The 15,303-nt window shown below is 32.7% G+C and overlaps 1 protein-coding gene across 1 annotated transcript; it reads right to left on the bottom strand.

Annotated features, from left to right (window-relative positions):
* Window positions 1-3,899: 3,899 nt before the first annotated feature.
* On the bottom strand, window positions 3,900-14,992 carry LOC11413332 (uncharacterized). The gene is made up of 12 exons (XM_024777926.2): window positions 14,848-14,992; window positions 13,907-14,005; window positions 13,269-13,412; window positions 11,660-12,673; window positions 11,065-11,152; window positions 10,896-10,978; window positions 9,166-10,339; window positions 8,779-9,074; window positions 7,798-7,904; window positions 6,868-7,018; window positions 4,700-4,852; window positions 3,900-4,183 (listed from the first exon to the last, which is right to left on the bottom strand). Exons 1-12 carry the CDS (start codon window positions 14,884-14,886, stop codon window positions 4,049-4,051), a joined length of 3,483 nt encoding a protein of 1,160 aa, XP_024633694.1. The 5' UTR covers window positions 14,887-14,992; the 3' UTR covers window positions 3,900-4,048.
* Window positions 14,993-15,303: the final 311 nt, after the last annotated feature.

Below are 15,303 nucleotides of genomic sequence, written 5' to 3'. Positions count from 1 at the left end.
ACTTTTCCTATTATATCCTTAACTATTTATTACTCTCTCTTCTTTCAATTCCATCATTTATCTTTCTCATATCATTTATTGAGGACAATTTTGTAAAACAACCCATAATATCTCTTTCCCACACAATATTAATTACATTTCATAATATGTGTAAAATGCCCAAAACGTCATACAATTTAGGACGGAGGGAGTACTACCGTGATTTGTGGTCGTCAAAGTAACAACAAGCATACATAGATTTATTCATGTCTGTGGACTAGAAAAATTATCCAACGTGTGATCCTCTTCCATTTCATTAAATACAAAAAGTAAAGTACATGTGATTTCCCAATAATACGCGATAGTAGCAGTTTCTGTTTTTGTTTTTTCTTATCAATTTGGTATTCTTCGAGTGATATATTTTAAGATTAAGGCCCCGTTTGGTTTGGGCTTATTTTGAGCTTATGAAAAATAGCTTATGTAAATAAATAAGTTTATATTTTAATTTATAAGCTCTCACTAACGAAAATTGTATCTTCATGAACTGTTTTTTCATAAACTACCTTAAAAAATTATAAATAATACATAAAAACTTATTTATTTACATAAGCTGTTTTATATAAGCTCTAAAATAAGCTAATCCAAACGAGCCCTAATTGATAAATGCTTTCATAGGGGTGTTTTTATGCTAAGTACTTCTTCAAACTTGCGATTATCATCATGTTATGAGATCGTTTTCACCAATCACAATGAATAATAGAAGGTACAAAGTGTAGCTTTGTATTGAAAACACGTCTACGATAATTCCCAATGCAATAACAATCATGATATAAATAGATTAAACATTTGTCATTGTTTGGATGCTTTAAGTCATATTCACAATCACAATCAACTATTTGAAAGATTACTTTTAATTTAATATTTTTATCATTTTGCTTGTTCAAAAAATATTTTTATCATTAATATTTTATAAATCTCAATTGATGGCAACACAAAATAATATTAAATGAGGATTGCTAACTTACTCCAAACTAAAAAAAATATAGGAGTGAGTTAGCAAGTTGCAACTACTTGATTTTGGCTTAATTGCATTTTTCCCCCTTATTTTTTGTTAATTGTGCGATTTTGCACCCCATCTTTGTGTTTAATTGCACTTTTGCCCTCTATCCTCTTGCTAATTGTGCGATTTTGCACCCCGATTTTTTTTTATTTTTTTTTTGTGAGCGATTTTGCACCCTATCTTTTGCCCATTTTCCCCTCTTTTAATGATGATTTCGAACAAAACACAATTGGCAAAAGATGAGGTGCAAAATCGCTCATAAAAAAAAGGGTGCAAAATTACACAATTAGCAAAAGATAGAGAGAAAAAGTGCAATTAAACCCTTGATTTTTTAAAAAATAAAATAAAAATTATTTGTTTCTAACACCACTTTAGCTAATGGTAGGGTTGTAATTGTAATTGAATTATATTTTGTTTACAAAATATCACATAACCACTTTCTTAACTTCCATAAATATATAACGTGTGATCTATTTTTTTTTTCTTTCTAAAATATGAAAACCCTCAATATATATTTGCCTGATATGGTGGCATTTTAGGGTGAGAAAGCATAAAATTTTCCCACAATTAGCCATTTGATATTTTATCATTCAATTAGACATATGTCCACTATATCTTTCTCAGTTATCCACTACCACACATTAATTAAATGAGGGGGGTCAAAAGTGAAGAATATGATACAACAACGATATAATCTAAATTTTTCTTGATAAGAACTAAAATATGATTTTCGCAATATTACAAAAACCAAAAAATTATTAACCCTTTTTATAATAATCTTGTTGAACACACTTATCTTACATTTTCTAAAATTTGCAAGTTTTTGGAAATAAACTAAGAGTTTAATTATTATACTCTATCGTTGCATAAATATTTTGCACATACATTCCCTGATATGTAAAATATATATTTTTTTTACAAATTATATTAATTAAATTCATAAAGCATTGCAACTGAATTCGACTCTATTGTAAAATGTAAAACTTGAATTTTAAAGATAATTTATTATAAATATAAAGGTGGATTAGTAGCAAAGGATCCCACTTCGATGTCATTATGACGACAAAGTCATCAACCATTAATCAATCAAGACGTGCCATGTGGCACACTTGATTTATTTTTTTAAAAAAAATCTGAATAAATGAGAAAGGGAAACCACCACTGCACTTCCCTTCAACCACCACTCACCATCAAAAAGTGCCACCAGCGGCCGCCTCCCTCCGACGCTGACCTCCACTGCACCGTCGACCGTATGCCATAATTCTCAGTCTCTTTTGAATTTTGATATCTATTATGTTATCTCTTGTGGGATGTAGGTGGCGTTTGTTGATGAAATGTGTTACTCCCTCCGTTCCTTAAGGAAATTTTTTAGAAAATTTTAGAGAAAATAATTGTCACTTTCTAAAAGCTTTTTAATTGTCACTTTTAGAGAAATTTTTTTGTTCCTATTTAACTGTCACTTTCAAAGTTCAATGCAACTTAAATGTTGTTTTATCAATATTACCCTTAGATATTTATTGCGGAGAGAGAAACATATGAAATGAAATATTAAATTAATAAGGTCATTATAGTAAAAGTAAAAATAATTGTATCAAAAGTAGTAACATTTCTTGATTGTATTGATTTGTGTAAAATGTCAAAAAGTGACACTTAAAAAGGAATGGAGGTAGTATCTATTAGAGTTCAAAATGTCATTCATAGCAATGAAGTTCAAAGGATCATGCATAACAATGTCATGTTTTTTAGGTCCATGAATGTTGTGTTTGATGATTGATTTTGTCATCCGAAAAGGCCTAACGACGCAGCTTATTGCCCGCTTGCCTTCTATTATTGTGTAATTAATCCTTGATATGGGATTGGAATTGCGAAGTAGGTTGAATTAAATGGAATATGACTCAACAAAAGATTGTGATGCAGAATATGATTCCAGTTTCCTTGCTAGAAAATTGAACAATATTGTTAACAAAAGAAAAATTGCTAAAGAATCAGGTCAGGGAAAAAAAAAACAGAAAATTTCTTTGTCATCTCCCACACATTTGCATATAATATTCCTCACAATAGTTTGCTACAAAACGTTCTAAGCATAATTTGTCCAAGTCTTAGTAACATAACAAAGCTCGTTAAACAAATTACAAATTTTGAAATTACCAACTAGTATTGAATCAGAGATTTAAATAAACAAAGGGAAACAATTAGACATAGCCTTAAACCGTAGAAAATTGTTGAATCTTGCTACCTCACTATTTGAAAGAAAACACATGTTATAGAATTTAAGTTACTTGATCTTTTAGCTTATTTTGGACAGCACAATCATTTGTTTATCAATTGCAATATAGAAAAATGAGATTTTTAAGGTACAAATTTGCAGGTGCGTTATGTTTCTGTTTGGCATTATAACTGAGTATGAAACAAAAAATCTCAATTGGTCACAGTTATATGTTCAAAAACTCCAAACAAATGTCCATCTTGTTTGATTTTTTTTTTTGAAGGAATGTTGTTTGAAAATATAAATATACATCTAATAAATCACTGGATGGGGAATGTGTAATTATCTACTAACATGTGGATAACATGCTTCTTTTTTAGGCCAACTCTGGTGATTGGTGCATGAGCATAAGACAAGTCTTATATCACACATAAACTAGTTTTCATAATTAAATTAAATGATACTATATGATACGACTTATTGATCCAATGGTGAAACGGACTCTTGTGCATTCTAAATTTGACATAAAAGGCATTATCAAAACTGCCCTTTCTTGCCACATAACTCATTACACTACAATGATTGATCATTTTTTTTCTTCCTAGATTTGGTAGGAACTGAAAAGCACCGTAAACATTTTATCAAAGCATGATATGAACTTAATATCATTTTTTATACATTTTAAATAAAAATTTAATTAAATTATGCAGTTGAAAATGTGCATGTCTATATCTTGAGTGCAAATTATGCTGTTATGTGGACTAATGTTTACAGTATATAGTAATCATTGATGTTGAAAAAATTTATATTTCTTCGCTCATATCAACATCATTTCGAACTTCTGGGACTTGAACAGATCGGAGTGAAAGCGTACTGTTTTCTTCCGTCAAAGGAATTAAATTTCCAGAATATAAGCTTTTGATGATCCAGCTAGAAGTCTGCAAAACAAAAACCAATGCACTTCAGAAATAAACACAATCACTTAGAGAATAACATACAATCACTTGATAAACAGTACGTAAACAGGAAAATATCAAGAGGTCTGTTTTTGTACGAAATTGAAGGACTGAAGAGTAAATCTTGACCTTAACTATACATTTCTTTTTTACATGAAAGGTCAAAATTAAGTAGTTTGTTGACATATATCTTCTCTCAAGACATTTCTGATTTTACTACCTGCACTCTGACATTTCTAAAATCGGTTCTTTAAGTTCATGTCATTAATCTTCGATTTTTTACACTAATATAACAATTGAAATACTCATCATTTGCATGGATGGAATATAAATATTTAGGACTTAATTATATTTATGCCTCACTCTCATATGAGAGATTCATTATAAAGAGCAGAATTCTCAAGCATGCTAATGCACGACCAATAGCATTCTTCCTGGTACAAAAATTGAGCACTAAAAATCAAACTAAAATCTAAATTATATGTAAAAACTACTTACCATAATAGGAATATCCCGCTCCAAAGCACAGGACTTCAGGTGACGTGATATCGTGGCCTTTTCTTCAACTACAATAGCTCCCATCAAAGTCCTTTCTTCATCGGTGCTCCGAACTAACCATTGAAGAGTTTTGAACGCCCGTCCACCTCCATGCTGCACAACATGAAGAAAAAAAATTGAAAAGGGAGAGAGGAGTAAGTTCAGACTTCATACAATGTAACAGAGATATTACATTATAGTAAGATTAGTATAATCAGTTACTAATTACTAGTAAGGTTCATCTTATACGCTAAGGTGTGTTTGGGATTTTTAATGTCAGACAAATGAGGGATATGATTAATAATTTATTTATTAGTAAACTGAAGATATATTATCCTCCAAAACCCTCAAAAGTCCTGTCCTAATTCATTTTGAGTTCCACTGATTTTGGAGGATAGTTTTTCTCCATATTACTTCTAATTATTAGTCGTAAGTCCTCTCAACCCTTTCCCTTCCCTCCAAACTCCAAAGCAGGCATAGGCAACTTTGGATTGGACATGATAGCAATGATATTATGAATTGATTCCTGTATGTACGGAAATATCTCGGCCAATAGTCTCACATAAGAATTTCATATGGTTCCAAACATTGTTGTTAAGATTGCGAGTAGAATCCTAAAATCCTAGGGTTTTGCAAGTTTGCTCTGCCTTACCAATCTGAATCCTGAGTAGAATCCTAAATTATGCAAAATCCATGTGAAATTGCATGGAATCATGAAATCCTAGTAAAACTGTGAAATTCTTGTAGGTCTCTACTGATTCTGTGTAATTTTTTTTTGGGTGATTTTTGAAAATGAAAGTGTCGACATTATGGGGGATGGTCCATATAATGAGATTAATGAAGATGAAAGTCTTGACATTATGCGGGATGATCCATATAATTGGCGCATTCGTGATATGATTTAACATCTAGGCTTTAAGTATTTTGTGGACTTGGTTGTTTTATATTTAAGACTTGAAACTTGGTTGTTTTATGTTTGTTTTAAGATTTCAAACTTTGTCTAGTTTATGTACTTCATAATATATTTAATATTATGAGTTCGGTTTGAAACAAAATCTCGATTCTGACAACCTTGGTTCCAAAGGCATCAATTATATAACTAAATTTTAGAAACTTCACTTGTGGAATTTGAAATTTAGGCAACCGACCAAAGGAAACACATCTTTTAATCTTTTTAAGAACAATAAATTGACTTAATTAAGAATTTAGTTCCTCTAATTTGGCACACTCATGATTTCGACTCCCCTTTTTCTTAAGAATTTAGTTCCTCTAATTTGCCACACTCATGATTTTGACTCCCCTTTTTCTAACAGAGATATTACATTATAGTAAGATAAGATTAGTATAATCAGTTACTAATTACTAGTAAGGTTCATGTTATACACTAAGGTGTGTTTGGGATTTTTAATGTCAGACAAATGAGGGCTATGATTAATAATTTATTTATTAGTAAACTGAAGATGTATTTTACTCCAAAGATTAAAAAAGTATGAGATTTTGCCCACTTGTGAAATTGTGGCAGAATTCTGGTGATGTGACAAGTGAGATGCTTACGTGACACATAACTAGGATATATGATAGAATGTTACCCAAGCGCAATCCAGGTGAAGGGGATGTGTTAGTGGGCGTGAACTTTGCTAAGCCCAAGGTTTGGAGAGTTTATGAGAGAAAGAAAAGAGAGAATGAGCAAATAAGATGGAGTAGGAAGAATGAAGGAATTAAGCAATCATCTTGAATTCTAACCCTTACGGTTAGGCAGTTAGGGAATACCTTTCTCTGTTGAGGAGCTTCTAGCTCTGGAGCTACCTTGTATCTGTTTTCACTATTCCACATTAATCAAATAATTTGCTACACCATTTTTACATTGTTACCTCTGTTATATCAATGCGCAAGCGATATATTACAAATTTACATTCATGTTACCTTTTTCTTTTTATTTTTTAAAAGGTTTACTTTTCCTAAATTAAACTAATCAAAAACATAACTATTAAGCCTAATAAATTAAAAAAGTCAAACGCGAAAGTTAAAAAAATTTATAAGTGGAAAGTTAACAACATAATAAACACACATGAAGGGAAAATTCAAAGATAACTGCTGAAAAAGAGAGAGGACGAAGAAAAAGATCTTACCTTAATGATACATGCAAATTTGGTGCAGAAACTATGCTTCCCGTGAAGCATAATGCCTACTCTTTCAAAAATATGTTTTTGGTTTCTGCGATGAACTGCCTTCCCAGATCTGGTCCACTTCATGTCATTTCGATTTGGAAGAATCATGTATCTAAGAAAAAGAAACCAGAATCATGAAACAGTGGAAAGGGGGGTTTGAAGATATGTTATTGACATGGATCATTAAAATATGACAATGTAAATATTTCCATAGATTAAAGAAACAAGGTAAGAGAAAATCTGTGCATTACAAAAACCTTTCCTTTGCGTCAGCTAAGCCATAATAAAATAATATTAAAGGAGCTTGATTAGAATCAAAGTGATATAGACTATTTACTTAAGCACCAAATTCGTATGATTCGTGGAAAGCAAAGTACCAAAAATAAAGCCGGTCATTAACCAGATAAACTGGGTGAAGAGCGCAGCACTCACACTTTTTAAGTGATGTACCGCTTTCCCCACAAGTACATAGCCCATGTTATGCCCTGTTAACTTATAGTGAATCTGCTTTTATGTTCTACACATTTTCAATGTGGGGCTACTCTCACATTTGTTTGAAAGCTTAAACTAAGGGGTGCCGTTACAATTATTAACACTGAGTGTGGACTATACTTATCCTAATATTTTTTTACAGTACATATCCTAATATTGTTAGCTGTTGTGTTTATTTCTTTTTATTTTATAATTGTTAAATTGTTAATCGAATTAGTAACTAGTAATTCCTGCAAAAACAACATGTAAATCTTAGCATAAAATCATGAAAAGCATTCATGGACTACACTTTGTTTCACAATAAAAATAAACCACGTATTTACTTACTTTTAAAGAGCACAGTGCATAAATTTTATGAAAGAAAAAGTCAATTTGTTGAGAAGTGAGAACACAACTTACTTTTCAGGTAGTAAAATAGTTCCAGATGCAAGACAATCAGTAAGCCAGTCAACTCTTAGTATTGAGGCACCAACAGCACAACCATACAAGAATTTGGCGGTTTGCAGCTGAAGAAAACAACAGACACCATTATATTGGAGTTAAAAATGTAACCCATATATTACAGAAACATGATAACTAGTGTGCAAAATTTTCCTGCTAGAAGTGTTTCGTAGACATTGAATTTCAAAACATCACCACCAAGAAGTTATAATTATTAATTAATATACTTCAGTGCAGCTAGTGCTTACTACTTAACTTGATTGCAACAAAGTATGTACTTTGGGTACCTAACAACCAGGTTATCGTTTATGAAAAGAATCTAATCGCTTAAGTTATAAACATCGTTCTTGGATCTAGCTTAACACTACCAGCTTTAGCTTTTGGGTCAAATGTTCCTTTGACAATGTGACTACTGGGACTGTATCAAACACAAAATGGAAGTTGAACTAATAACTAACACATATGCTTCTTCAAGACACCAGTTAGCAGATGTATCACAAATTAACAGGCACTACCTGCAAAGTGCTCTGAGGATCTTGCTAGTAGGTTTGGAATAATCAATATCTATTCACTAGTATGAGAGGCAGTGTTGAGTATTATTTTAAATAGTATTGTTTTAGGGGGAATATTTTTATATTCCTTCACTTAGATAAATTTTCTCAACTATTCTCCTTAAATAGCATAAGCCCATGTGTAAAGCGTCTATTTACAGATTATTAAGTCCAACTACTTTGTGATTCATCAAATATTTTGAAATTGAGGAACTGCGTAAATCATACTTGTAGGGAATTGCAACTTAATTGTTTATATGAATCCTCAGTAGCATAAAGCGGGAAGCAAAGAAAAGGTAAAGGGATAGACACATACACAGTTATCAGAGGTTTTATGCATAACTATTAAGAAAAAGGACAAAAGATTATATTGATCGTGAGAACAAACCTTTTTGTTACATAGAATAATAGGAAGCTGCAAGCAAGATAAGGTTGAACTTCTTTTTCCCTTTGAATTTGGTGGAGAGGGAATATCATAAAGTATCACCCCACCAGAATTCCTTATAAGTGCTTCCAACTCCCTTTCCTTCTGACTAGATAATCCAGTGAGGAGGAACTCTCTACCTCGAAATATGAATTCATTCCTTGCACCTCTGCAATAATCTGTCAAAGAATGTTTCATATGAGGTGCAGAAGTGGTCAATGTCTTGGAAACCCGTTGCCTTTTTGCTCTAATAGATGAACCTACATTATTGCAGCGAAAAATAAGTAATTTCTACAAAAAGTAATTCCTAAAACTGAAAGATACATCAAACGAACAGAGCTAAATACATACATTTTTTATCTGAAGATTCCAACTTTGACAATTTCCTTTTTTGATGAAGCTCCTCCACTTTATCTGAGAAATGTACTTGCTTTCTGACTTTAACATGTCCATCAACGGATTTATTGCACTCAACTTGTACCTTAATAAGATTATTGTTCTGTTGATGCTGAACAACAGTTTCTGCTACTACATATTGGTTTATATTTTTCTCTATACTGATATCATTTACAGAAGTTTTAGGACCCAGTAAGCGGTGGCGTGTCCTATGGTTTAGATTAATAGGTGACCTCCTCTCATGTGTCAGTTCTGAGGCTTTTAACTCATCACTCTTGTCATCGGTTATTTGTATAATTGACTTTTGATCAATCAAATGTTGATGATTTACTTCATTTTTGTTTTCATTTGAATGCTCGAATGCAGAGGGAGACTCTGAAACCCTTGTTCCCAAAGATGCAGCAGCAATATCACTTTGGTTAGTTGAAAGTGGTGTCGAATTACAGTTTTGGTTAACATCTTGGTTTTGTAAGATCATGCTATAAGTCTTAAGACAAGTATGCTCAACCCTGGTTAACTTCTCAGACATTTGTTCGACAACCTCTGTTGAAGTAAGTAGAATATCTTTTCCATCTATTATAGATGTGATTTTCTCGTCTCTACAGTCGAATGTAGTATTCTTATCTGAGATCCTTTGACAATTGTCCACCTCAAAGTCAGAGACTAACGGGGCCAAATACTCTATATCGTTTTCTTTGTCAATATGAGTTTTGTAATTGTCATGTTCTGAAGCAAAGCTACATGGAACAACTGAACAAAGAGGATCGTTCAATGACAGACTAGAACATCCAACCATATCTTGAGAATGCAATACACCCTCATCGGGTTTGTTGTGTGAACCTTCACAGTGCATACTTAGCTGAGAACTAATGGCCCGCTTGGGGTCATGTTTCAGCACACATGAGCTCTCATCAGGAACAATATCTACAGATTCTGTAAGAAAGCTTGTCTCTCTGACACACTTGGGATCATGTTTCAGCAGACGTGAGTTCTCATCTGGAATAATGTCTGCAGATTCTGTAAGAAAGCTTGTCTCCCTGACAAGAAACTTTGGAATCCGTTTTTCATTGTTCAGGTTCAATGAAGGTGAAGCTTTTTTTGAATCGGGCAATGAAGGTGAATCTAATTCCTTCCAAGAGGGAGACAAAAATTAAAACCAAACAAGAATATGAGCAAAGTCTGAAAAGGATACTAAGTCTGAAAAGGGAATGCAAATATATAGAAAAGGGAATGAAGCTGAAATCCATGATAGTAGAACTTACAGATGCAAGACAAAGATAATAAGTCTGAAAAGGGAATGCAAATATATAGAAAATTGAACATAATCAAGTGACTCAAATGTAGGGACAATGTGCAGGAAGTAAAAGAGGAAAAATGGGCAGGCTCTTGGCAGGAAGAAAAAAAACAATTTGATGAAAATTCGCCACTAACCAATATAAACATTCATCTATCTTATATCACAAGTTAGAATTTCTGTACAAACAAATAAGCAATTGACAAAGGACCATAACATTTTTTAAACTGGCCAGTAACAGATGAAAATCAATAACAGGTTGAAAAACAGTTTAATTGTATTTGGAAAAAAGTATACCAAAAGAAAATGACAATTGGTATGGCTAAGAGAAAATGACAATTGGTATGGCTACGAGAAGTAAAAGATGAGTGGAAAAGAAGAAAATATCAACCTTAGATGTCCAACCCCCTAACCAGCGGCTTCTAAATCTTTCTGGAGCTAGGTAAGCTGCCCAGTTCTCATTTTTCACATCTTCTGTATAATTCAACATCATAAATTACATAAACTTTAATAACTAGGGAGAAGGCAATAACATAACTGGGAAAGTACTTAAAACTCACTGAAATTTTCAGAAGTCTGAAAAAGTGAAGAGTTGACACTATGTTGTGGCTTGATTGAAGTAAAATCAGCCATAGCCAAATCATCTTTCTGGAAAGTGGAAATCAATGTAGCATCAATTACTTTGAGACAAAAAAGAAAGACAAATGCAGTAATATTGGTGAGATGCTCATTGCTAACCAGAAAGAACTGAATATAACAGACCAAAAAAAAAGAACGAGAATGCTAATTTTTTTATTCGCCATTTTTTTTTTCAATTTGGTTTCACCTGAAAAGCCTATGTTAAAGAAATACAAGTATAAAAACCATTCATATATCTTTACCTAAAAGAATCAAAACCTACACTACACAATAGTACAGTATTCCATAACTGTGGATGTCAGTCATTGTTCTGACCAGAAGTTGAATGTCGACATCACACAGGTGAGCTTATGTATTTCACACTTTAATCCCAAATGTATAAAAGAATAAGACCATTCGTGTACCTTTACTTAACAGCCTAAGCTTTAAAGATAGTTGGTTTATGATAACAAGCTAAAATACAGATGTTTCTTAGACAGGCGGAATAGAAAGGGCAAGGTGAAGAAGGTAACTTACTTTGCTGAGGGGTAAATCATTGGTATTATTCTTCTCTTTGAACTGATTGGATGTAAGAAGATCATTCACAAAATGTATAGGAGTATTAGCAGCCAAATCAGGATGATCAGAATGCATCACCCTCTCGCCACATAAAGAATGTGGAGGTGAATCTGGAATTCGCTGCGCTTCCGCCTCCACGTTGACTTCACACTTCTTTTGTTCAGATTTATCATCAAATTTGGCGAGTTGAGATGTAAGCTCTCTATCATTATGTTTATTATTGCCTTCATTATAATTTTCATCACCAGACACACCTTTCGCATGAAATACATTTGAATTGGAAAGATTTTCTCCACAGGAAACACCAACAGGTAAGCCTATATCTGCATAGGCATCCTCCATAAGGAAATCATTTAAATCGGAAAGGGAATCACTACAGTCAGATTCCATACTTGATGAAAAGAAGCCATCTTCTAACCCCTCAAGACGTGCCTGCTTCACACGAAGTGCAATTTCAAGTACAGCTTCTGTACTCAATGTTTCTGATACTGACTCCATCTTTACTAAGTCATGTATGACCAGTGCCTCAGATGCTGCAATAGAAAGTTCAACTGCATCACTGATATCATTACTTTCAAAACATTCGTCCTTCGGTTTTTCTTTCTGTTGTTTAACAGAATCAAATGTATGGATCAGAGATTTTAAAGAATTTTTTTTCTTTGTTTCAGGAATGAATGTTGCCATCACATCTTGTTCACAGGCATGATTGCCCGTCATGGAATGCATATTCTCTCCAAAATCAACGGAAGTTTGAGCAGATTGCAATGACAAAGCTTCACTTGGTGCAACTGCATGAAGAGATTGATTGCCTGTCATGGAATGCATATTCTCTCCAAAATCAACGGAAGTTTGAGCAGGTTGCAATGACAAAGCTTTACTTGGTGCTACTGCATGATGAGATTGATTCAAATCTTGAGTTGAGCAAAAGAGTGAATCGACGTCCGAAGAAAGATGCAGACTAAACTGAAACACCTGCTTCAGCAAAATATAAGGAGATCAGGCAAACCCCTGGTCATAAAACTGTGTCAATGTACAAGTAATTTACATGATTCTGGGAGAAAAAAAAAACTATATAAACACAATTCACAAGAATAGACTTTGGCAGATATGCATGCTAGTGTAGGTCATTGGGCATAGAAACACCTAAAACTAAAATAGAGAAATTGAAAAACAACCACTGAATAATCTTCTAAATGTAGTTAATGTCAGCTTCTTCATAGTTTCAAGTTCATGCCCATTACAAGTGATCAGTCCATATACAACAATTCGCTAAGCAATCAGTCAGCTTCTGGAAAATATTTTAAAATTAAAATAATTTGTTTCGGTAAATAATACTATGGGAAGATAAACATATTCGAAAAGGAAAAAAAGGCTGCAGTAGATAAATTGTGTTAACCAATTATTAAAGATAAATTCAAAACCTTCCAGTGATATTATTTAGTGAATCTTATAACTGGTTCATACATTGACATTACAAGGTTGCACTTGAACTTTTTTATGTGATTGAAAAATGATTTTATTTAATATCAATATTTTAATCCGATAGTTGAAAGAAAATAAAACTTACATTTCCAGGAGATGGAGCAACACTGAGAGATGAACTATCACTTCCAGATAAGAATAAATGGCAACTCCTGTATCCACCTTCTTCCCTTGATAATACATCGACGTCTTTGACATCAATACCATATTTTGGAGAAGGTGCCAAATCCTTGTTCGTTTCAAAGAAGAGAAGGTGTCAGCAAAAAATGTAACTAATATAACAATCACAAGGGACTATCAGAATTGAATGATAAACTAAAATGTAACGGGTGAAAATCAAATTGAATTAAATACAAACAGAGAATGATTTTCAATATGAAGCAAAAATAAGTAGTACTGTACCATTTGCAAACCATTAGCATTATTGTACTATATCCATGTAAAAACAGATTACATTGACTAAAGACTAAATAGAATTTAAAAATGTGAGACTAATCATATTACCACTCATACAATAACAAAAAAAAAAGTTCTAAAACAAAAACATTTCAAACCAAACATGATAACCAAAAAAACAGGACAGTAGCTTTAGAATCAAACAAAACTCGAAAACAAACCAAAGGTTCATCCTTCATTGGGCAACCCTGTCTCACTTCCTTCTTCAACATAGTTATAGAAATAAAAATACTATAACAAATTAAACTTGGAAAGAGAAATTCCAACCTTCTCCGCTTGGTTGGAAGGAGCTTGAGAGTCCTTTACATATTCATTAAACCCGTCATTTCTAAGATTCTGAAGCCAACTTGGTACCCATGCTACATCCTGCAACCATATGTTCATGTGTCACATACATAGCCTTCAAAATGAAATATATAAAAATCTGAATCATAGTAACATTCTTTGATGCAACACTGAGGCACGGACACTCCTCGGACTAGGCGTGTCCTGGTGTCGGACATGTGTCGTGTCCGACACTGGCACATATAATTACACTGAATTATGTGAATTATAAGTGGTGTCGGCGTGTTATTGTCCGTGTCGTGTCAGGTGACCGTATCCGTGCTTCATAAATGCAACATCATTAAAAGCAAACTAAATCAGTGATTAGTTGTCATGTGAGTAATTCTTAACCCTCCAACATAAACGAACATTCAAGATTCAATTTAAGTAAAGACAATCACGATCATCCACATGCGATCAAGATTAAGAGGCAGTGTAGATGAACTTCTCACTAAGTTTTCAAACGATCTTAATCTTACAATAACTATATGTATTAAATAATAGCTTCTGATATAAGTCAATTTCCCAAAAACATCTAGCAGCTTATAATAACTTAATACGCACACCTAGCTTATGGACACACAAAAATAAAAACATTAAAAGGATATATACACAGCCACAAAGTTTCACACTGACATTGAATAAAATTTCTCATCACCCTACTTTTGCAGGTGAATTTTGAAATTGATGATATGACAAACAAAATTGAAGATTTCTGATTTGAATATCGGTGTAGGTGTAAAACAGTATATGCATATTAAACTCTACAAAATCGAAAAAAAGAAAAGAAAAAAAAAAAAAACTAAAATTTGGCACTAAAAAAAAAATAAAAAATCAACATCAACTTCGTGTAGATCGAAGGAAGAAAAGAGAAGAAGCGTAACCTCGGAGAAGTAAGGAGGACGAAGAGTTTGAGTGGCCATGAAAACGAATCGAAGAAACTTCTATAGATGAAGAACTTCCCTCTGCCGCATCAGTTCACTGTACAACGGGGACGGACTCGCGGAATTTGGCGCCAAATGATATCACAAGGCCTTGCGCCCAATTAGGTTTATGTATATTGTTTTTACACTAAATTTTAATTTTTTGTAATAAAGGGCAAAAAATTTGTCAAAAAATAAAATAAAGGGGAAATAAACATGTAATATATTTTTTGAAACTCTTTTCTTACATTAAAAATAAGAGTTTAATTACTAAATATGATAACTCATGTGTTTTTATATTCATTAGTTGACATTGCAATATATTATTGGGATTGGATACATGTGTAAAATAATTATAAATTGGTGTTTTTTTTATCAATGTATAATTATTTTTAAAATAAAACTTCTATAACCATG

This window comes from Medicago truncatula, chromosome 3, assembly GCF_003473485.1.
Source record: "Medicago truncatula cultivar Jemalong A17 chromosome 3, MtrunA17r5.0-ANR, whole genome shotgun sequence".
In the NCBI taxonomy this organism is placed as follows: Eukaryota; Viridiplantae; Streptophyta; class Magnoliopsida; order Fabales; family Fabaceae; genus Medicago; species Medicago truncatula.
The sequence above is the reverse complement of the archived record's forward strand: the minus strand, read 5'-3'. Positions and strand labels throughout refer to the sequence as shown.

Excerpts from the sequence above, each read along its gene's own strand:
- LOC11413332 (XM_024777926.2), bottom strand. The coding sequence starts at position 14,886 with ATGGCCACTCAAACTCTTCGTCCTCCTTACTTCTCCGAG. Across the intron at positions 10,340-10,895 it reads TAGGGGGTTGGACATCTAAG|GAATTAGATTCACCTTCATT; the intron begins GTTGATATTTTC and ends CCCTCTTGGAAG. Across the intron at positions 4,853-6,867 it reads AATTTGCATGTATCATTAAG|CATGGAGGTGGACGGGCGTT; the intron begins GTAAGATCTTTT and ends CATGTTGTGCAG.